At 37.1% G+C, this 22,796-nt stretch overlaps 1 protein-coding gene and 1 long non-coding RNA gene across 4 annotated transcripts; both read right to left on the reverse strand.

Annotated features, from left to right (window-relative positions):
- On the reverse strand, nt 1-3,367 carry LOC106937756 (uncharacterized). The gene is made up of 2 exons (XR_001422453.1): nt 3,214-3,367; nt 1-216 (listed from the first exon to the last, which is right to left on the reverse strand). It is a non-coding gene; the product is annotated as an uncharacterized LOC106937756 (long non-coding RNA).
- Nucleotides 3,368-4,774: 1,407 nt separating this feature from the next.
- On the reverse strand, nt 4,775-13,987 carry spo11 (SPO11 initiator of meiotic double stranded breaks). 3 transcript variants are annotated; one of them, XR_001422452.1, is made up of 14 exons: nt 13,780-13,987; nt 13,140-13,253; nt 11,521-11,609; nt 11,104-11,170; nt 10,842-10,950; nt 10,420-10,506; nt 8,959-8,995; nt 8,766-8,875; nt 8,581-8,680; nt 7,413-7,450; nt 7,085-7,161; nt 6,615-6,726; nt 6,183-6,285; nt 5,155-5,242 (listed from the first exon to the last, which is right to left on the reverse strand). XR_001422452.1 is itself a non-coding variant. In XM_015019422.1 (13 exons), exons 1-13 carry the CDS (start codon nt 13,890-13,892, stop codon nt 5,123-5,125), a joined length of 1,173 nt encoding a protein of 390 aa, XP_014874908.1. In that variant the 5' UTR covers nt 13,893-13,987; the 3' UTR covers nt 4,775-5,122. The 3 variants fall into 3 exon arrangements, 1 of the variants encoding a protein (XP_014874908.1); XR_001422451.1 differs by having other exon boundaries at nt 5,159-5,242; nt 6,193-6,285; XM_015019422.1 differs by lacking the exon at nt 6,183-6,285 and having other exon boundaries at nt 4,775-5,242.
- Between the last annotated feature and the right edge of the window lie 8,809 nt (nt 13,988-22,796).

Here is a 22,796-nt window from a genome sequence, read left to right on the forward strand (position 1 = left end):
TATACTCCACTTTCATTCCTGTTTTTACCACAAATTTTGCTTTAAAGGTGAATTCAAAGCGATTCTCCCAGAGTGGAGAGGATCAAAACCATCTGTGCTTCACGGAGTCGGAGGGTTTTTCAGGTCAAGTGCTGCTTTCAGGGCTTTTATGCGTGTGTGGCGGATGGATGCGGAAACGGCGGTCATGTGCAGATGTTCTGCGGGATAAATTCCAAGCTGAAACAGATGGGAGACAAACATCGGCTTCATTCATGGTATTCTTCTGCATGCAGGAGTGATATCAGGGCAATTTTCGAGCAAATGTGGCGATCACTCACACAACTCTTAAATAAACTACGGATCAAATGATCACCAGCAGGAAAATATCTCTGCTCTATTATTTTTATTATCTTTAATTACCCATATCTGATTAAGGATGCCAGTTACACTGAAGCAGGCTTTGAGCTACACGAATGTGTGCTTGGTGCAATTTAATAAAACCAGTGATTCCCCACATTATCTGGATGTGAAACATAATATCCTCATACTCTGTCATGGTTCATGGAAAAAAATAAAAAAAAATAAATAAATAAAAAGCTCCTGCACTAGTTATGAGTCATCAGCTCAGGAAGGAGGCGTCTAATATGAGAGCCACACATCTGCAGGAACAGGAGGCCCACTACGCCCCCACGTGGTGAAGCCTTGTATGCCACCTATTGAAATTCATGAATGGTTCTGCCCTCAAGCTGTTTTTACATAACAGGCCTATTTTGTACATCTTAAGTTTGTTTTTACAATACGAGCTAAAAAAAAAACAACAAAAAAACAAAACAACCAAAAAACCATCAGTTTAATCTTTCTGTCACTTACACTTTTTAGAAACAGAAGCAATTCTGCACTTCTAAATGCCACAAAATATGAACATAAAATAAGAAAATATGAATATCAGGAGAACTTTATTGTTAATCTAAACCAGTTTAGATATGCAATAACGTAGAGCATACAAAACTAATAACCCAGTTAGTTAGATGTGCTCTGGCTTCATGTTATTGTTGGTTTCAGATCATGTGAGTGTGTGATATTTCTCAACAAAGTAACACAACGCAATCTTAATGGAACACTATTATTGCATCACATCATCAGTATGAAGTTACTGACACACCTAATTCTTTAAAAACAAGGAATCAGATTGTGCAATATTTTATAATAAAGGAAACAATATTACTAACAGGGAAGGATTATATACTAAGCCTTGACAATAAAGAAGCAGTTGCTGCAACAGGGCAGAGAGAACAGCGGCACCATGAATAACTAACTTTAGGTCAGCTCAGTTCAATTCATTTCATTTTTATTATGCCAATTTACAACAAATGCAAATTCAAAGCGCTGGTTGAATTCATTGCTAACTGAAGTATCTCAATCCACTTCATCCCAGTACAACCTAACCCATATTGACAGATTCGGATTTAAATACAACCAGTAAAATTTTGTTGATCACATAACAACAGTAGCTAGGTATTCAGTGAGAACAGCGTACCATGGGATCTTGAAAGCATGGGATGCTGTTTTATACTGTAACCCTGCTTTGAACATCTCTATAACTTTATACCTGATCTAATGTTATCTAATAAACCACTTGAGGCTGCGTAAAAGAATAACATTAATACTGAGATTAAAATTAATTATGTGCTAATTAGTTGTAATTGAGGGGTATGAGAGTACCCCTCAATTACTCTCATACCCAAATGCATTGCTTACTTCTTAAATTTTTATTTTAAAAAAATAAACCATAAAATCTTTTCCTTCCGCTTCATAATTACCTGCTATTTTGTATTTGTCTTTCACTTCATATCCCAGGAAAAATACGTTGAGGTTTGTGGCTGTAATGGGAAAAAAGTACTGAAAAGTCCCAACGGTATGGTTACTTTTGCAAGGTACTAAAGATGCAAAGTGAAATCACCTGGTAGCATTTTCCCCAGAGTAAATAAAGTGGAGCCATTGGCAACGAAACCAGACTTGAACAGCAGTGATGCATCCTTTGTGTGTGTGATCTGTTTTCTTGCTTTCAATCTTTTTTTTCTTTTTTTTTTTAAATAAAAAAATAAAATAAAAATCTGTCATATTGAAATGTTTCAACTTTGACAAAAAAAGAAAACAAAAGAACTGAAAAGTAAAGGGTTTTATTCAGGGCATTTTTTTTTTTCTAAAATAACTATCATAAATAATTAGGTTTACCTGCTGGGAGATTATCCTTCAGCATGTGGGATGTTTGGTATAAAAGGCTTCTCTTCTACAACAAAATTTGTGACTGATAATTAAAAACAGTTTTCAAGTTTAAAAAAAATGTTTTCATCTACATTGCTGTGCACTAGCTAATGAACACAATGATGCACCTATCAGCCGTTGATGCTCATGATCAGAAAAAGTCTCGAGTTTGGATTTGTTTTTATGAGAGCAGATCCTGTATTTCACTGTTATTGATTAATTGTGGGCAGTTCCCTGTTTAGTACTGAGCTGCTCTGTGTAGGATTTATGGAATATGGGAATTTTAAAGCATGCCAAGTTACCCTCTGCTGACAAGCTTTATAGAGATGCTGATTAAATTCTCCAGCACATTATGGTCCCAGCAAACTGCCAAAAGTACTAACAACTGATTGAATCACAGGAAATTATGTTCACCTAAGCCCCAGAAAAAACATATGAAGTATTGTCGGAAGGAAGATGAAGGACAGACTCCCCAACTGTAGAGGAGCTGAAGACTGCTGAGGCAATCTGGACTTTCTTAACACATGAGCAGAGCTACAGGCTGGTCGCCTTCACACTATAATGCAGTTATTCATGAAAAAGAGCCTCGGCCAAGTAATGAGGGCTTAAACTGCAAGCACATACTCTTCAATAGGCTGACATTTCTAAAATAGACATGAATTTTCTTGTATTCTCGCATAACATTATCATTTTCTGATACACTGACTTGTGGGTTTTCACCAAGTGTTGAACGTATTAACATTACTAGAAATAAACTCCATAAAATACATCATTCTTTGTGTAATGTATTTATTAATGAGTTTTCCTTTTTGAGTTAAAGTAATAAATTAACCTTTGAATAGTGTTCCAATTTTCAGAGATGCATTTGACATGTGCACTAATGTTATAATAATGAATAAACAATAACATTTGTCAAATCACACAGTTACCTCATTAAATCAAATGAAAGTCGAAGTGGAGTCTCCGTACCTGTGTGGTATGAGTGTATCTCCTGGACATCTTCTTGTACCTCTCTTATAATCTTACTCTTTTCCTGTATCATCTCTACAGACAGGAACGGGCATTTGGAACTACCAACCTGGTTGGATCAGACGATGCATGATCCAATAGTAACTTTTTATCATTTTGGCCTATAAACACAGCAGTAAAAACTACAAGTTAGTTTGAATAACAGAGCCCACTTTTTCCATTAAGTATCATACATTGTAATTATATGTAAATGATCAATTTACAACCGACTTCCAGTTATCCGATTACTGTTGGACACAAAAGGTGAAGTGGACGTGTCTCTGAGAAACCACTGAGAATAAACTAAGAATGAATAAAGTTCTTTTGGCACGATCACAAATCAACCTTGTTATCGCAGTTAACTCAGCTGTACCTTTAACACATTTAATAATTTATTTCTGACAAAAACCTTCCAAACCATCAAGTTGTTTCTATTATAGATTAATAGATGGAATTAAATTGGAATGAGCAATATATTATTTTAAATGGGACACTTCCAATTCCTGGAATTTTAGCTTTACATGCTAGTTTTTAAGAATATATAAACAGCACACTGATTCCGTCTGTTGTTCAGTATAAACTACCCTGACAACATTCTATCATTTCTTCTGGAACTGACTCACCTGGTAGTTCTGGTTTGGCTGAATCAGTTTTTATTTTTTTATTTTTTTTTTTCCGATGAAAAACTCCTGCAGGGGACATTACAGTTACGATGTTGTATTGCGAAAGGAGTCATGCACTCTTCCCTTGGCTACCGCCAGGGGGCGGTGATGCGCGTCTAGTAAGATCCTTCATTTTATTTTTTTGCCATAGTAAAAGGAATACTGGTGACTATTTGAAACGAAAATCATATAATTTTTTTTTTATTTGAGAAAAATGAAGTACAACACTGTAAAAGCTTATTTCTTTTCCCGTAAATGTCAGTAAATGTTGCCTGCTTACAAAAAAAGTTGCTGATTATTTTGTTCTTTTACTTTTAAAATTTAAAAACTCGGTTTTAGTTTACTGAAAGAAAAAATCCGTTTCTGAATTGGCTTAACAAAATATTTCAAGGTGTTAACTGGAGGAGCTATTTTTACTAAATGTTCCCACACTATAAAAGGGTGTTTGCTAATATTTTACAAGAACACTGGAAATAAGCAGATTCCTGCTTTTGAGTTTTAAACCAGGTACATCTTTGCATAATAGTGACGTACCTCGTCAAACTGATTTTTGAATTTAATCAACGAAATTTTAAAATGTGCCAGCAGGTGGAGCTATTGTGCTTGGCAAAAGTCACTCACGTCAGCTAGATAGGTTTAAAATATAAAGGAAATTTGCTGTTATTTTAACCACAATTCCATTTTCTTAATTTTCCTTAATGCATTTATTTTCTTCAAAATAAATAAATTATCAAATTTCTTTACACTGAAATAAACAATACAAATAGTTCATTTTGAAAGAAAAAAGATAAAACAGTTTTGAAAATAAAGTATGCTTAAATTGTGGGTTGATTTATTTCTTTGTACAAGAAAAAATGTGCAAAGGATGATAGGTGCTATTTATTAAAACAAATGGATTTCCTATTTTGTCATTGAATATATGAATACACACAGTCCACAACTAAAACTTATCAGATGATACACAGACAGTATCCATACATTTCTTATGCATTAGGAGAATATTGCTTTATGAAAGCACATCACAACAAACTATACAAATCACACTCTAAACACACATGCAATAATAGGCACATTTAAAAGCTGCAAACACAATGACCTTAAATCATTTTCTAATCCATTCAATAAGATACAGCAGAACAGATACAGAACCTATTTGAAAATGACTTCACAGTACCAGTACCAGCTATTCCTCTAAGCAGAACCAGTGTTCATACCCAGCCACCATATCGAAGCTTATTAGGCAGATAGATGTTGGTGAGGAAGTCTGGAGCTATGGAGGACAAGGACTGTAGTTCAGCCTTAACTTTACTCTGCTGCATCAGCTCAATCTACAACAGGCAAGCAAACAACTTTAAAGAGGTATGGAAGAGGAAGCTGTACAAACATGTTTAATTTTTATCCTCTCACACACATTCCTTGGTAATGTGTCACATAAGAAAAGCTCAAAACTCTGAAGGACTTTGTCCTTTTAAAAAACAGTAAGATTACTTGCACCAGCTTCCTAACATATACCTATTGTTTTAAATTGTTTTTTTTTTTGATGAACTTGTTCTACAGAATTATTTAGATGTGCAAACAGAAGTAGTTAGACCAGATTTTTTCTGTTCTAGAATGACTCTCTAATGGAAATTAGGTATATTAGTAAAATAAAAAAGCAGGTGTTTGCAATAAACAAAGTACAAATGAACTGCATAAGTAAGCAATATAACACATATTAAGTATTAATTATTTTAAATCTAGATTCAAAACTTAAACCAAACAAATTTCACCAAAGCAGTCCTTAAATTTGCAAATCAGGTCTGGTCTAAGACACACCTGGTGCAAACCACAAAGGCTTAAAGAAATCAACTAATATTAGAAGTAAAGCTAAGTCAAGAGCATTATTTAACCATTCAGAGAAGACCAGAAAATGGCAAAATAATGCAAATGGTTAGCAAAAGCCCTACGTTTTCCCGAAGATGCGGTCCGGATGATTAAGTTAATGAAACAGTGGCTACTCTACATGAACGTAGCTTAAAGGGGAAGATATCGATGGCGCACAGCACTATTGAAACAAAATAGTTAGTTCCAGCTGAGAATAGGTTCAGTCGGATGGTGAAAAAAAACCCTGGAACTTGTCAGGACTGAGGATTAGCGCTATGTCTCAAGGAGGAAGAACGAAGACACATTAAAATCGTTTCCACTATGCTTACAATGAGCTATGATGGCGCCTCAGTAAAGCCTGTAGCTTGGGGGAAAACATGGATTTAACAGACTATTAAAACGCACTTGGAGTCACCTGGTGTCAGTGTGGAAGTTGAAGTTTGGCCTTCATTCGATCCATCAGCAGGACAGTGATCCCAAGCACACTTCAAAATCCACCAACACACCCCTTGAGAGAAAAGGGATGTGTTGGATGACAAAATGGCCATCGTAGTTGTCTAAATTTCATTTAAACTCTTTCCTTTAATTTAAAAAAGGAGGCTGCACCAAACAAACCCAAGAACTTTATTGAACTGACGACCTTTACACAGCAGTTGGCTCAGTTGCAAAATTAGTTGTGCTGAGCTATTCAAATTGCCTTATTTGATTTGTTTATTGGAATCACATGCTGAGTTGAATGTTTTACCAATACACCTAATTTAATGTGAGGCTAAATAACTTAAAAGGAAAAAAAAAAAAGTTTGTTTTTCTCTTTTGCTGCACTTTATTTTCACTCACCTCTTTGGACCAGTCTGGTTGGCTGGTTAAGTACGGCCTCTTCAGCAGACTGTTGAGCTTGTTTTCATCTGCCTTGGTTAGAGGAATCAGGGAATCCTCAGGAACCCTTAACCTAAGGCAAGTAATTTTAATGTCACATTACTAATTGGCGTAATCACCTAAAACTATTTCTTCAGCCAAACATTTCTGGATTTGTAAGGCACAAAATAAGGAATTAGGTCAGAGAAAGAAAACAAGAAAAAGATGCAGACTACAATTAAATACATCTCAAAAAGCTTTTTTTCCCCCCTAAATTTGTTGAAACTGATGTATACTTAAAATGCCATACAGTCTCAAGTGCAGTCCCTTGAGGGGAAAAAAAGAGGTAAACAGCAACTGAAACCAAAACAAACAATCTAAATGTCCTCTGAATATAATTCCAATTGGAGGCAGGAGGAGGAAATAGGAAGTAGCAAATTGTGATTCCAAACCTCTGCAGGTCAGAAGGGAGAAGGCCAAGCCACATAACGCTTGGGACGGTCAGACTGTGGGCTTCAAATGACATTGACTGCGGAGAAACCACTCAATTACACAAAATCTCCCCAATGCACACATATTCAATGTGGTTTTATGTTCAAGAATGATTTACAAATAAAACAGGGATGGATACACAAACATAACCAATGAAAATGCAGTTAATCCACTTCCTAAAAATGATCACTCCACACACAGCTACTGTAAACATTCTGAGACTTGAGTTTGTCCTTTATCAGACGCCGAATGGAGCGTTGCAGAGTATAGAAATAGCACAGCTCTTACCACTGATCCATACTTGTAGATACACATGATCTCAATGCCTGAAAACATTCAGAGAGAGACAGACACTGACATACCAGAGGAATTATCCTCTGAGACGTGAAACAGAACTTTGACCAGAATAAAACATTACATGTGTGTCTGGCCATGCAACTAGAACAAGGTTGAAAGTATCAAGAGTTTCCGAGGGGAGAGGTACTAATAGCCAAACTAAGCACAGTGCTTTGCAAAAATATCTGTAGTTCTCTAAATGTTCATGTTACACCGACGCACTTAAATGGATTTTATCAAGATTTTATAGAACAAAAACAAATTAACACATAACTGTGAAGTGAAATAAAATTACAATAGAAAAAAAAGTGGTATGCATCACCACGTCACTGTGAACACACCTTCCTCACGGTGAAACATGCTGCTGGAATCATGCTGTGAGGAAGCTCGTTTTCCCACCAGACACGGAAGCTGGTCAGAATGAACGGGGAGGAAGCTAACTCTGTGATGGCTGGTTTTTAAAAACAATGTTTTGTAGCCATGACCCAAAGGTAAATGTCCAAATAGTTTCCAGAATGTGTGAGGTCTGCAAAGATGTGAGCTGCCCTTCTCCTCAACCTAGAAGGTTAGCCCTGATGAGTCTCTCTTCAGATCTATGTAGCTACAGAACTGTACTCAAGAAAACCTGTTGACATGGAGCAGAGATTCTTCAGCTTGACAATAACCTTAACCCTGCAAACTTGTTTTTTTTACTCTTTAAATGTGAAAAGCTAGAACAGAAGACCCCTGAAAGACCTGCAGCTAGGTAGTGAAATGTGCAGTACAAATGACTGATTCACGGGTGATGAACACGAATGTATTCCAAACTTTTCACACTTTTAATAGTAAAAAAAAAAGAAAGAAAACCCAGTGTAATTTTCCGTGCATGTTCCAATTATGCATAGCCTTGTGTTGGTCTACCACATAAAATCACAATAAAATACATGGAGGTGTGTGGCAGTATGGATATTTTTGCAAAGTACTGTTCTGTATAGATGCTAATATGTGCTGACTAAGCAAGACATGCAACCCAGCTGTGTGTATCAAAAGATGAAAAGGGAGCCATCCTGATGGATGTGGTGAGCTATGCAAAGCATGCGTGAGAGTTAAGCTGATCTGCATTCAGATAACTCATCTGTACCATGAGGGTCAGCATCCACCAGGGCAAAGATGGGAATGTGTAACGTATCCCACAGCTTTCTCACCATCAGTCTGCTGTTCACATCTGGCACACCTTTACCCTGACTCACACAAAATCAGTACAAAATTTATTGCGATTAGAGTTACATTAAAAAAGGCCACATGTTTTGTTCTTTAAATACAAACTGTGATTAGGATGCAAGGAGAAAGCTTTGTGCAGAGGTCATCATCTAGCAGCCTCTGGAATGTTGCATCCTTCTCTACAATCATGATAAATTTAGCTGATGATATAATATCTGAAAATAATTAAGACTTTAATAAATAAGACACATTTTGTCCAATATGTATACTTAAGACTGAGCTGGATTTTAAAGGATACTTCTAATTCCACCGATGTTTGCGGAAATGGAAACAGCCTGAAAAAAACAAACAAACAAAAAAACAACCAAAACAAATACAGGGCTTTACATGCTGGTTTACAAAGGGCAACGTCTGATGAAGTCAGTTTGATTCTCCAAAAAGGATCCATGTGGAGATGTTGACATATCATGGAGCTGTACAGCAAATTTTGCATAGTGTGTAATACTGAGACGTGCACTGAGAATGCTCCTGTCAACAGTACAAGACCATATGGTGAGCTGGTGACAGCAATGTGCTGGAAAAAGTGCCAATGAGGCATAAAATAGCAACACAGAAGCTGCCTAATTGCCTTACTTAAATAGTGCTGTATGATGTGGGGAAACATTTAAGCAGAGCATTTGTTACAAAGTAAACTATCATAAATACTTTTAATGAGAATTTTTATTTATTTATTTATTTTACATTCGACACATGGAGTTAATAAGAGTCCTTTTACTGCGTCTGAAAATGTGCTGACAGAGAAAGAAGTTTAAGAGATTGTTCAAGCATGTATGTCCGTGTTGTATCGCTAATTAATTTCAGTCATTGCACATCGTGACCCTATTTGCACTTTGCTCTTTTATGTAATGGAAAGTGTAACCATGGAGAGCAGAATGTTTAAACTAAGCTTTTAATAGGTCATTAGGTTGTTTTCCTCATTATTTCTCTTCATGCATAACAGAAACCGGTACTGCGGAACAAAACAAACAGGCATGGCCAATTCTTAACATCTGCACATATATGTGGAGTTAATTTAATCCCCGTTGCAGGTTATTATTCAAATGTTATAATAAGTTCTACACACTATGTTGTTTCTGAAAGCAAAATTTTAGATTGAATAGATGGATGGATCATGGACGATTACTAGCATGCCATGTACTGTTTGGTAGTTGAAGTGATGAGGACACATGTAATTGTTTAGCTGGGATAGCGTGTCAGAGTTGATGGGAAGATGAGCTAAATAAAAGGCAATGCTGAAACAAATATGTTTAAAGGGTGCAAAAGTCTTGAAACTGGGGCAGTGGTTCGCCTCCCAGCAGGACAGCAACCCTCAACATAAAGTCTGACTGTAGATCAAAGTAAATTTGTGCATTAAAACGGCTCAATCAAAGTCCGGACCTAAATCAAAGTAAGAATCTGTGCCAAGAAAATGCCCCTAAATATTAGTCTCTGGATGTATAAAGCTAGTGGAGATATACCAAAAAAAAAAAGAAAAAAAAAGGAGGCTATGTTTAAGTAGAAATGTGGTTCTACAAAGTGTTATCTCAGGGGGTAAACAGAAATTGAGTTGGGCTATCATGAAAAACCGTAATATTTTTTGAAGTTTGTGGCTATCCAAAATCGCTAAATATTCAACCCATATGAAGCGTTAGGTCTGCTGAATATCCAGGAAGAATTATTGATATTAGAGGAAGTGTGTTTTATATTTTGGGAAACTTACTGCTGAGCTGGGGTGGCAGTCAACTCTTGTTCCATCCTCCTCCAAATAACACAGATCACCAGAAATTAAGCCCTTGGATGTGGCCAACTGCAGACCAACATTACACAAACACACACAAACACATACAATGTGACATATGGCTATACATGGCTTTTTAGAGCACTGACTTTTTGAACTCCACATCAATTCTATCTTTCTTTGATCAGTAAAACCATTATTTGCTTCACAGGTGTTTCCTGAACTATGAAGTGGAGCAAAAATGAAATATGGCACTAATCTAAAAGATTTCATATGTTAGATTTTAGCTAATATCCAAAAGAATTCTGCTACAAGCTTTTAATATAAGAGGTTTGCATTTTCTGCCAAGCAGTCACTGAATTATGTAAACCATCTGTCAGACTGAAATGAATATGCACACTTACCACATGTAGTGATCTGCGAGGAACCTTCAGCATGCAGGAGATGTCATCTATTATGCTATCCACAGTTCTCTGTGACCCAAACAGCTGTATGTTGCTGTAATATATGTCTCTGTGGAAGAAAACTTCAAAGTGAGCACATTTAAGAAATGCCGACTTTTCTTTGTAAAACCACTAAACAAGGATATAGGAATGTAAAGGAAGAGACTTTTTTAATATTATTATTATTATTTGGCTTTTGGGAAAGTCATTGACGACAAATGACCTTTTCGTAGCATAAGAGTTGCTCTGCACCAGCCTGTAGATGACGGAAAGAATCTTCAGAATTTGCGCTTTGAACAGAGAAAGAAAGACATGTTTTGTTATTTATGTTTTACTCACAATCATCAATTCTTTTCTCGTTTTACAAGACAGGAGGAGAAAAGAGACCCAGAAAATAATCTGCTCTTTTCCATGTGAACTGATCCTTAAAAGCCTCTTTCAACATGTTCTGTCTCTGCCAATTTGTCACCTAAAACTAAGTCTGACTTTTACTGCCGTCTCGCAGTTTATTCATATGTTTATAATGAATACAAATTAAAGCCACATGAAGAACCACACAGCTGGAAAGAACTTTTGACTAAAAACAAGTGGGAGAGTTCAATTTGAAGCTGATGTGGAAGAAGTGTGGGCATTTTCTCACCAAATTTAGTAACAGATGAAGGACAGTCGCTCCTAATGGAGGTGACAGAATGCTCTGAACTCATCTGAAGTCCGACAGCACTGTCAAAACTTTGGAACAAACACAAAAAAGTAAAAGTTACAAGAAGCCATTTACTCTACAGTCTGTATGTTTATTTTTAGAGCCACCTGTGAGAAGATTCCAGTTTACCTCACCCTCATGACTTTGTTTTCAGTTTTTTACATTTACAAAAAATAAGTTCGAAAGTGACAAGTTTTGATCCAAAGAAGACTGACAGCGAGTCTCTGCTGATGACATGAGATCGCCACAACCCAGTCATTTTAAAGCTTTTTATGGGTTTGCATGTGTAGGCACAAATCTTACTTATCACTGTCATCTTTTTTTGAACAGGAAACTATTAAAGCTTCAATCGCGTTGACTGAACAGGGCATATATTATGCAAATCCAGTCTGACCGCACTGCTTAGTTCCTCTTAAGAAAATGAACAAAATGTAATCATCATTTTGTACTGTACAATACTTTTAAATAGGTTGGGATCATTTTGTGATGTTGCTGGAGAAGGGTTTTAATAAATTTATACTTCTACCTACTCCTTTGAATGTTTATTGTATTGCTGTAATTTTATTTGCAACTTGGCAAGTTCAGTACATTTCAATAAATTTCAAAATTCGTTTCATGTTAATGTTTAGTGTGCGTATTTTAATTTATTTGATGTTTCTTTGTGCTTGTGTTTGAAATGTTAAGCTCACCCTCCGCACAGTGAAGAATCATGGCTTTATAACCAATAAATACACACTTATTTACTGTCAAGTCATGGCCTAGAATGAGATTATTATGGTATGATAATTCAGACTATATACACAACAGTATTTTAGTATTACTGAACTGACTGAGAATGTATTACTAAAATGTTTAGCATGATCCTTTTTAGAATTTCAACCAAAAAAAAGTAATAATACCAACTGCAGTTAAAATACTGTAGCGTTTTGATTATTAAAGGTATAATAATATTGTCTTTAATATTTTTTGTAAGTATGTGTATTCATCTTTCTAGAAAGTGAGACAACAGCATAGAAGCATTCATTCAGACAGCTGTGTCATGCAAAATGGACAGTGCTGTGTTACTCTGTGTTCCATACAAGCAGAAAAAACTGTTATGGTAGCTTTAGAGAAAGCATTACCTTAGTACTTTCTCCAGAATCTAATCAAATGTTCTATGAAGTGTGAAAATTGCATGAAGAAATCTGTTAGCAATTCTGAAATTGTAAGTTTTTAAAACCTTGGTTTGCAAGTTCCAAGTGTAGTTCACTTCACCAATAATCTTCTATTGGTGAAGTGGATATGTGGCCAAAAGTATTTCAAGGAGGTGCCAAGAACTTATTTCATTGCAAGGAGAAAGGCTAGGTCAGAACTTAGAAAAAAAATAAAAAGCATCAGTAAAAACACTTAAAACACTTGAATATGCAATCACATTAATGTCAACTCTATAAGCTTGACTTAATCACAAAATTTTGTAAAACCTGTTCACAAACTATGAGCTGCATATCTGTGAGGCCACTGACTGGAATATGGCAGAAATAAAAATGGCTCGTGTCGTCATGGGTTCAAATCAGGTTTACCTGATATTGGCCCAACTGGATCTGTTGGGCAGTACCAGGATAGGTACTTCATCTCTGGACAGACTGGTCATTATTCCCAGGATTACACCTTCAATCTGAGTTAAAATTTCATCCCTGGATTAAACAAAATAAAAGCAATTAATAAAATATCTTCTGATCTTTGACAAATGCATCTAAAATTATGCGAGGAAAACAGCGACAATGACACATACCTCGCCTCGCCTGTTAACTTATTTTTCCCATTTCACAAGTTTATTTGTTTTATTTAATTATTCATAGCTGTTACTTTTGCTGAACTAAAACAAATGTTTGTATGTAGAAAATTAATGGTAATCAATATATGCGTTGACAAAATGACAGAAGCAAAAGAGCACTAAAAAGTGCAGCGTGCCCTGCATCACTGCAATGTGATTTAATGCTGAGCGTAATCAGAAAGTCAGTTTTGTAAGTAATTGTTAAAAAAAAAAACTTTTAGGAGTAATTATAGGACACCATACTTTTAACTTTTACTTGAGTAAAATCATTATCAAGCATCGCTCCTCTTCTTTGAGTAAAATGAAAAAATAAAAATAAATAAGCAAGCTGGCTAACGCTAACACCATTCACTGAACTTCAGTAACAGAAATAAAAGCGAACTTACTGACTGATTTCCTCCACAGCACGCTGGTTCTCTGCTATAATGTCGACATTGTTCAACAGCTGAACACGAAGCTTGTCGATTTCAGAAAACAACTGTGCTTCAAAAGCACTCATTATGTTTCTGTCTAACCAACTAAAAAGAAGCTAACAGCTGTCTGACCGTTTACCTCCGTGGTTAGCTTGTACCTCAAATCTCGCGGTTAAACGCAGCTGAGACTGATTGCCTCCTGCGGTTATTGGACGAGGACAAATAAAAATAATTTTAGTATAAAAACACTTCTTACAATGTTGCTTTTATGAATAAAATTATTGAAAAAAATATAAATATTTTTAAGCTTAAGTATTATACCTACATTAGTGCAAAATTGCAAAAATTATAGGCTACGTTATTTTCAACATGTGTTAATAAAAAAAAAAAGACCTGTGGTCTGGACTTGTATTTACCCCATCTATTCTGATTCCCCTAAAAAGTGCTTTTCAATTCATCTTGCAAAAATGAAAAGACTGTGGCACATTTTAAACCTACCAAAATATGGCTGTCCATCTGGACATACTGGCAATACTTTTTAGTTCCAATTGCAACAACTGGTATATCAAATACTGTCTGCAAAATACATTGAAACTTTCAGAAAATATGAATATAACCCTAGTGTATAAATATTTTACTATGGCATTATTGTGTACACTTTTAATTGTATCTCTTAAAAATGCTAGACAACTAAGTAAGTAGGTCACAAATCAATTTTTTTTTTCTTTTCACAAGCCGATAGTTATTACTCATCTTGTAGCTCTGTCCATTATTAAGATCCAAGAATGTGTGTGGGCTGTAGTGGTTTAAGGTAATAAGCCAACATTGGCTAGTGCAAGGAAAAAATTCCCATTAGCACCCTCTGTGGGCCTCAATAATGAGACGTTCTATCTGAGCCTGCTGCTACTTGTCCAAGGTGTGTCTGCTGAATATGCGTGTCCTGCTGTTTGCGTGTGTTTCTATGGTGGTTTTAGAAGGATGTGGGTGGGGGCTTTTTTTTGCTGTGGTGAAAGTCCACATCGAAGAAACTAATATGCATCGTTTCATCTCGGACACGTGGAATGAATTTTTAAGCATCATTTTGAAAATGCAACGACAACACATGCCAACATGTGTTATAGATTTGAATGAGATGTTATAATCCCTTCATTATAAGGAGTTAGTTTACTGTGTGGTTGACTAATTTCAGCTGTTTGAAACCCAAACAATAAAATGACTTTAACAAAATGTGACAACCTTAATAATGTGCATGTTTTCTATCATCAACAAACTTTTAAATCTGTTTCTGGTTCTTTGTTGCGTCATTTAGCTAATATGTTGCTTCATTCTGAATAAATAAAAATAAAAATGAGCTCCGTTGAATATTAAGTTCTCCAGTGTCCTCAGCTTTTAGACCTTTTAGCAGGCATGCTGAGTGTGTGTTTTCAGTGGCACTGTTGTCTTTCTTTCTCAGTGTGAAGGCCTGGTCAGAGTGTGTGAACCAAGATCTATAAAAATAGGGGTCCATACCCCCGACCTGAACCTGAGTACTTCCTAAAGTTCTCCCTTTTTCCCTGAGTGGCTGTGACAAGCTGCTTCCGATGCATTGGCTCTTAATATCTTTGTAATTGCTATCTTTTAGAGATGATGAGCAGCCCCTCACTCAAGCTGAAAATAATCTTAATATGTGAGAGACTGCATGTTGCCAGAGTCCTTTTTCATCTTTCCCAGAAAGCCCCGAGACCCCCGCTGTTCCTTTGGCCAGAGAGAGATTTGCGTCGAGTGTGAGGCCCTAACCTGAGGAGACAGAGTGCAACGAGTCATATGCATGTCTCGGGATGAGTGTTTGAGCTGGGCAAGAGGAGGGAACTCAGGGGGGGGGAACAGTGGGCTCCAGGGTCAGAGGAAAGAAAAGAGCTAGGTGGAAGGAGGGGTGGGGTGCACTCTTTGCAGGTGAGGGGGATTAGCTGCAGCTAGAGGCCCATCGAAACTAAATACAGATCTGTCAACCTAATCCTCACAAATAGAAAGCAGAGCTGCCCTCCTTTCACAATCCACATAGTTCAGCACGTCCACCTCCTACTCCGTTGCCCCCCACACCAAACACACACTCACACAGTATACCTCTGGGTCTCCCATTTGTCTGGTTCTCATCAGCTTTGGTCATTTTGGCTATACCGCCCTCTCTTTAATGACCACTATCCCCAAAAGAGGAGCTAACAGATCACCCAGTGTCCAGTCTGACTGACAGATCCACATGGCCTTATGGAGTGATGGGACCAAGAGTCAAGGGGGCAAAGCCTCTCACTACACAGAGAGGAATCTTAATGGAGCCAGAGCCTGGAGCTGCATTAAACTGGCTGGACCTTTATCAGGCCCACACACCTCAGTAATGGACGGTGGTAAGTATGTGGCAGGGTTTGCAGTGTGCCTCACTGTCAAACCTGATGACACAAGTGACAGCGTGCCTGAATGATAACATCCTGCAACAGAATAAGCACAACTAAGCCTGGCATTAAGGGAAAGCTTAACTAAAATGGTATCTCTGACTGTCAGCACCAGCAGCTATAACTGATGGGTCTGGCTGCACTGCTGAGGGCTATATATCAGATCCAAGCTACTCCGGTTTTCCCAAGTGCCATATCCAGTTGCAGACAAACACAGAGCTGACAGGACATACCTCATACAGGCGAAAGTAGGTAGTGATTGATGGCAAAGAGCCCTGCAAGGTGCAGCGTTTCAAATAACGTAATATTGTATTTCTTACCAAAAGAATCCTGACAGTTCATTATGACATGTGATGAAACCCATTTGTTACGGCAATTCTAAACTAATAAAATAGACGTCATGTGAAGTCCACTGTCGGGTGGCAGTTGCCGGTTTCTGTCACTTTTCATTTTATGTATAAGATGCGGCGCTTTGAAAAGGTTTTTGCTCAATTACAAATTTCATCTGTATTTTTTATTTATTTTTTTTTAGGTACATTTCCAAGTTTCAGATAAATAAAATTTAAAAGCAAATGATTTTAATTGATGATGTGGTTCTTTAATGGAAAAAGACTATTCGATTCTGTTCTGTGACAACAGGTTACTGAACACAAAACTTATTAGCTGGTAGCAGTGACTGCCATCAAGCATCTGAGATACATGACATTCTTTGTCACAGCTCTGGAAGAATCTTTTCAGAGTTGAGAGAAACTCACGTTGAAGAGTTTAGATGCTGAATGGCCTGCATTAGGTCATCATCCCACAGCTTTTCAATCAGGTCTAAGTCCAGATTTTAACAAAGCTACTCAGACACTATAATTGTGTGTTTTTCAGCAATACAGAGGTCTCACTTATTGGGGCGAGGGTTCTTGATTTGTGCTTATTTGCTTAGTCATGTGGGCCATGACTTACTTCCAGGAGTCTCTATAGGACCTTCATGGTTCAGTGGTTTTCACCTGAGCTTCAACCTCTTAGAAATGGCTTTGTAAGCTTTTTTTCAGACTGATAGATGTCAGTCTTCAACTTTCTCAACTGCTCTTGAATTTATTTACATCAAGACAGCATGTGTTGCTTTTAGGAAAATGTTTTAGCCTACTTCATGTTTCAGACAAGTTCTTAAAATTAAAGCGATTTCCCAATTTTACAGGACTGATAATGGTCTGCCTTGGTGGTAATTAAACTCATTGGTTAAACTCACAGTTCAATCTTGACTTAACACGGTTATGAATTTACTTCCAGGAAGTAAACTGAAAAAGAAAGGAAGTTGTAATAAATCAATACAACAAAATTATTTCAATTGTCATTACATATTTTTCAGGATATATGCGGTGTAAATGAAGTAGCTGCTATTATTTTATTTCTTAAGATATGGGGATATACCATCCAACAACTCATTAATTTTTATTTTTATTTATTTTGCTTCAGCCATGTTTATTTATGTCACATAATTTCTTTTGGTTGCGGATAATGCAATAATAAATACATTTCCATAAACTCAGTTTGTATTATTTACAATATGAAAGATTACAAATCCGAGGGGTAATACATATCAACTTATTCAAAAAGTCACTTAAAATGTGGAATATTTCTACTAATATTTAATGGATCAGGCTTTAAAGGATAAATATAATCATAACCAAATCCCTAGTGTATGACATAAAATGACCTATTTCAAAGCTCTTTCTTATGTCCACCCACTCTTTTTCTTTTTCTGTCTGCTTGTCTCACAGCTGCGTCTCATATGTCCATGAGGCCCCTGGATGTGCGAGATACCAGAAGGGGAACATTTGCAATAGCCAAGCTCCACTTGCTTAGGCTGTTTTAATAGGCCATCAGCTTGTGCACTGTACACATCAGGGTTAGGCCAAAAACCAGGAGGACTGGACAGGCAGATTGGGATGAGTGGGGAGGGAAAAAAGAACATGTGCCTCCACCATATCGTGTCCTTGCAGCCGACCCCACATTTAAACCTTTTAAGATTTTTTTTTTTAAGACAGATTTACTCTACAGACCCACTTCCCCAAACCTCATCCGCCTTTCTGCGTCCACAGATCTTCAAAGCATTATTGCCTGCTGCTCTCTGAGGCAACACATGAAATAAATATTAATATGACCTCTGACCACATGCTTTGAGCTCCTAAACAGAGTTAACCAAGCAGACAGGAAGAGCAGCATCTCTCGCAATGCACATGGGTTTTTAACAAAAAACAAAAAGAAAGAAAAAGAGAGAACAATGTGACGAACAGATGACAATGGTACATGAGTGTTAAATTGTGTCCGGGGATGTTTTACTGCACTTCTGTGTGGTCTTCTTTGAAACTTTGTATCCTCCTCCAACCTGTTTCAGTGCAGAGAGGAGTTGCTGATGAAGGGGAGAAATGTTAAAGTGCAGTTGAAATGCTTTGTGCTAAATACTGATATACAAACCAAACTCAAGCTGAAGAAGTACAAGCAGATGACGATAGATACCACAAGCTTGTGATCTAAGTAATAAACTCTAAAAGTACAACTCTTTTACTGCAGCAACGTCCTCCTGCACTCTTAAAACTGCTGAGTTGAAAACAATTCAATATATTTTTCCTGTGTTGATCTGACACATTTACGGTTGGGTTATAAAGTGTGACTCAGCACACTGGGTTATAAATTTTCCCACAAAAAGTAGATTAAAGCAAAGTGGTAATTGTTCAGCTTTAACATTACCAAAAATTGTTGGGTCCTTTTACCAACATCAAGTTTGTCAGATAAGAAAGATTGCTTGATAATGTCAATGAGACTTGCCATGAAAATCTAGATAACGTCACTAAAACTTCATATTTTAACATTATATTAAAAGTCTGTATTGATTATACGTCCATTATTTTATTTTATTTTATTATCAAAGTGGTAATGCTGAAAACATTCTGTTCATTTCCTAGCAGATAAAAAGCTAAATTGTTATTTTAAGTGATCAGACATGTTCATGTCATGGTTTGGTGGCATACTCAAATTAGATTAAAGTGAATAAATTACTCAAAATGAACTCTTACAAAACAAGACTAAACATGAATGAAAAGCAACCAGACAAAACAAGGGGAAACAGAAACAGGAGAAACCGACTGTGAGTATAGTATAAATGAGAAAAAATAGTGGAGAGGAGATTGTTGGCACAAGGAAGAGATGCGTGACTAATGGATGTGCAGCAGCTATGGCAGATAATGAACAGGAGTAAACTGAGCGAGCTGACTGGAGATCACACAGAAGCAACGCAGAAGCAGATCAAGAGAAGAAACTAAGACATTAACTGAATACGGGTGAGCAGGAAACAAATAACTTGATGAAACACAGAAATCCACTAAAAAACATAGAACAAACAGAAGGCAGCAAAACAGAAAACCAAAGTTCAGCAGATCATGTTAGATTTCACTGTTAGTAATTAGCATCTTTTGGACAGTAACAATATTATGTGGTCTAAATGGACCAAACTGCTATTTTTTATTTCATCCTGACAAAGGGCTTAATTAAAAAAAAAAAAAAAAAAGAAGCAGAAGACGTTTTTGTTGTTGTTGTTGTTGTTGTTGTTGTTGTTGTTGTTGTTGTTGTTGTCCACCCTTGGAGTCGAAATTAAAGATACAGGTACATATTTAGTTCAAAATTGTGATTTGTGAAGACAGATAATTTCAAGTCTCTTCTCTCACCAAACAAAGTCTGTCCCAATTTTTTGGCTTAATAGTTAGCTTGACTAAGCCTAACCCTAAGCCAACAGCATGAAAAAAAAGCATTTAGGATGAAGAAATATTATTTTTAAAAGCTTCACAGTTTGTCCTGACATTGTCTCCTCACATTCATCAATGTAGCTGAAATTTTTGGCGCGAGTCATTTAATCGCGTTAAGGTGGCGGCTCCAACATCACTCTGTATCTTTGTTAATCCTGGTTCCTTCATTCAGTGTGACTTACTCAAGGAAAATCATGGCCATTCTTTCAACAGCTTTATCCGATGCGTTTCGGCGACAGAGCTTTCAAACATGGTTTGTTCTGCTTTTCTGCCTTAATTCCCCTTGTCAAAGGCCCCTCAGTGCAGCTCACCCTGGTTGGCCTCAGCTTGTGCCCACTGTTTACAGGGACTGTCACCGGGCTCACGAAGGACTAAACAAAAGGGGGTCTGTTCCTTTTGTGCTGTCCAGGTTTGTCTGCCCCTCTCTGGGCACAAACTGAGGAGCTTTTGGAGGGGATTTGACCTCGCCAACCCTGCAGCATAGGAAATAAAGCACCAAGAATCACACACTGAAAGAAAGTGATGAAGAGTGGAAGATGTGGATTTTCATTCAAACCCCTTTTTTTTATGGTCCCAGTCAGAAGCTGCTGTATTGTAAACACCTGCAGCCATTAGCTGGATCTGTCTGAGCAACGGATAGAAATGTTTACAAGTCCCCACTGAGAGGCCTGCTAAAATCAGATGGAATCTGGTGTACAGAAAAAGCAGTTGCAAAATGTGAGGTGTTTTAAACAATGTAACTGAAAAAAGCAGAAAGGAATGCTTTTAAAGACAAGAATAGTCGTGGGGTTATACTGCATTGCAATTCCCATTCTTTAAACTTTTTTTTTTTTTTTTCAAATTTTGTCATTTAACAAATGATGTGTTTTGGGGATTTTATGCAAAAGTCCAGCACATTTTCACTGAATTCATTTTTTTTTTTTTCACAAAAATGTGAGAGGTGTGTTGTGCATGTGTTTTTGCCATTGTTACTATCATATCCCTTAATAAAGACTAGTACAAGCAGAAGTCTTCAAAAGTAACGTACAGTGATCACTAATCAGAGCCCACCTAAACACACTTTAAAGCTGCTCAGTTTAATCGTTGGAAAACATTACTGAACAAACAGCATCGTGAACACCAAAGAAAACAGCATGAGAGTCAAGAAGAAAGTTGTGGATAAGGTTTAAGAAAAGTTAGCTTTAAAGAAAAGAATTACTTAGTTTTGAAAAGCTCACGCAGCACTGCTCAATCTATCATCTAAAAATGGAAATTTGGCATAACTGCAAAGCTACCTAGACGTGGCTGTTCACTTGAGCCAAAAGGTCAGGAGAGGAGAGCACGTAAGAAGCAACCAAAAGGTAACCATGGAGGTGCTGCAGAAATCCACGCCTCAGTTATTGAGCATGTTATTATATGCTAAATAACAGAAAAACAAATCCAGACAAAATACACACATTATAACAGTCACATTAAAACACTTACGTAAAATAAAAAAAAGCAATAAAAATAACATGTCAGCTCATGCTGGATCAAAACCTAATGAAGAAAGATTTTTAAAAGAGACTTAGAACCTGAGGCCTGTCTAATAGTTAAAGGCAATATACTCCAAAGGAGTCATAACAAAAACAGTTTGATCTCCTCTAAGTTTCTGCCTAGTCTTTGGGACAACTATCAGCAGCTGACTGGCTGTTGAAAGAGCTCACAAAGGAAGACAAGTCTGGTGTAAATCATAAAAGTACTGAGAATCAAGACCATGTAGACATTTATAAGATTTTTGAAATTAAGTCTGGGATGCCCAGACACTTCATAAAGTGGATTGCAATATTCAAAATATTCAAGAAAGGAAAATGATCACAAATAGAAGGTGCAAACCATCAGAATCGCTAAAAAGCAGTTTAAATCTGTAACTTTAACAACGTTAAAGCAGAGCAGTAGCCATAGTGGATAGTGAACTCTGGACTGCTTGCTGACCTTCAAATTTCCCAGTGAGAATTCCAACTTCAACTGGCATTGTTGATACGTTTCCAACAGAAACATAAAAATAAAAAATAAAAAATCCAACTTCTGAGCACAAACATGATGCACCACGAGTGTTTCATTTACCACAGCGCTATGACTTACAACTTACAATAACACATTATTTGCAAAGAAAATGGGAAATTGGTTTAAAGTCTGTATACTTATATATCTGCATACCTACTGCCTTGTTACTGTAAACTCTCCTGTATGAATTCTTTTGAGGTTCCCATGCTAGCAGTTTGGCCCTAAGCAGCCGCAAATTTTACTTATACCCTGGGGCTGGCTCTGACTGTATCTGTGCCTTTTTGACATCAAAGAACAACAGACTATAAAGCCTGGGCTCAGACCCACATGACCCCTTGTATTCAGACAGTGCACCTGCAGATTAGGCAGCGCAGCAACTGCATGTTGCAACGGCTCCCACGGTATTGAAGTGATCCCTGACGAAAACACGAAAAATTATTACTCTTTTCCATGATGTGTGCTTTCTAAGCCTGAACTGAAATCACCAGTTTTATTGTCGTCAGTGAATCCTCACAAACGAAAGGGCTTTAAATGTAACAACTCATACTGAAGCACCGTAATACACACCCCATATTCACTTCGTTTTGCATTTTGCACGTGTCGCTTGGAGATCTTTTCCAACTGGCAACAAAGCAAAACTCGCTCTCCTTTCAGAGAGAAAGAGAGAGAGAGGGAGAGAGAGAGAGAGAGAGCATATGCGCCCTCTTCGTCCCTCTTTCCCTCCTTCTCGTACTCCTCCCAGCGCTCA

The sequence above is a fragment of the Poecilia latipinna genome, unplaced genomic scaffold, assembly GCF_001443285.1.
Source record: "Poecilia latipinna isolate Pla-1442-1.1 unplaced genomic scaffold, P_latipinna-1.0 Scaffold2432, whole genome shotgun sequence".
NCBI lineage: Eukaryota > Metazoa > Chordata > Actinopteri > Cyprinodontiformes > Poeciliidae > Poecilia > Poecilia latipinna.

Excerpts from the sequence above, each read along its gene's own strand:
- spo11 (XM_015019422.1), bottom strand. The coding sequence starts at position 13,892 with ATGAGTGCTTTTGAAGCACAGTTGTTTTCTGAAATCGACAAGCTTCGT. Across the intron at positions 8,681-8,765 it reads CTCCTTGCATCCTAATCACA|GGTAAAGGTGTGCCAGATGT; the intron begins GTTTGTATTTAA and ends TGTGTGAGTCAG. Across the intron at positions 6,727-7,084 it reads CTCCCTTCTGACCTGCAGAG|GTTAAGGGTTCCTGAGGATT; the intron begins GTTTGGAATCAC and ends TACTTGCCTTAG.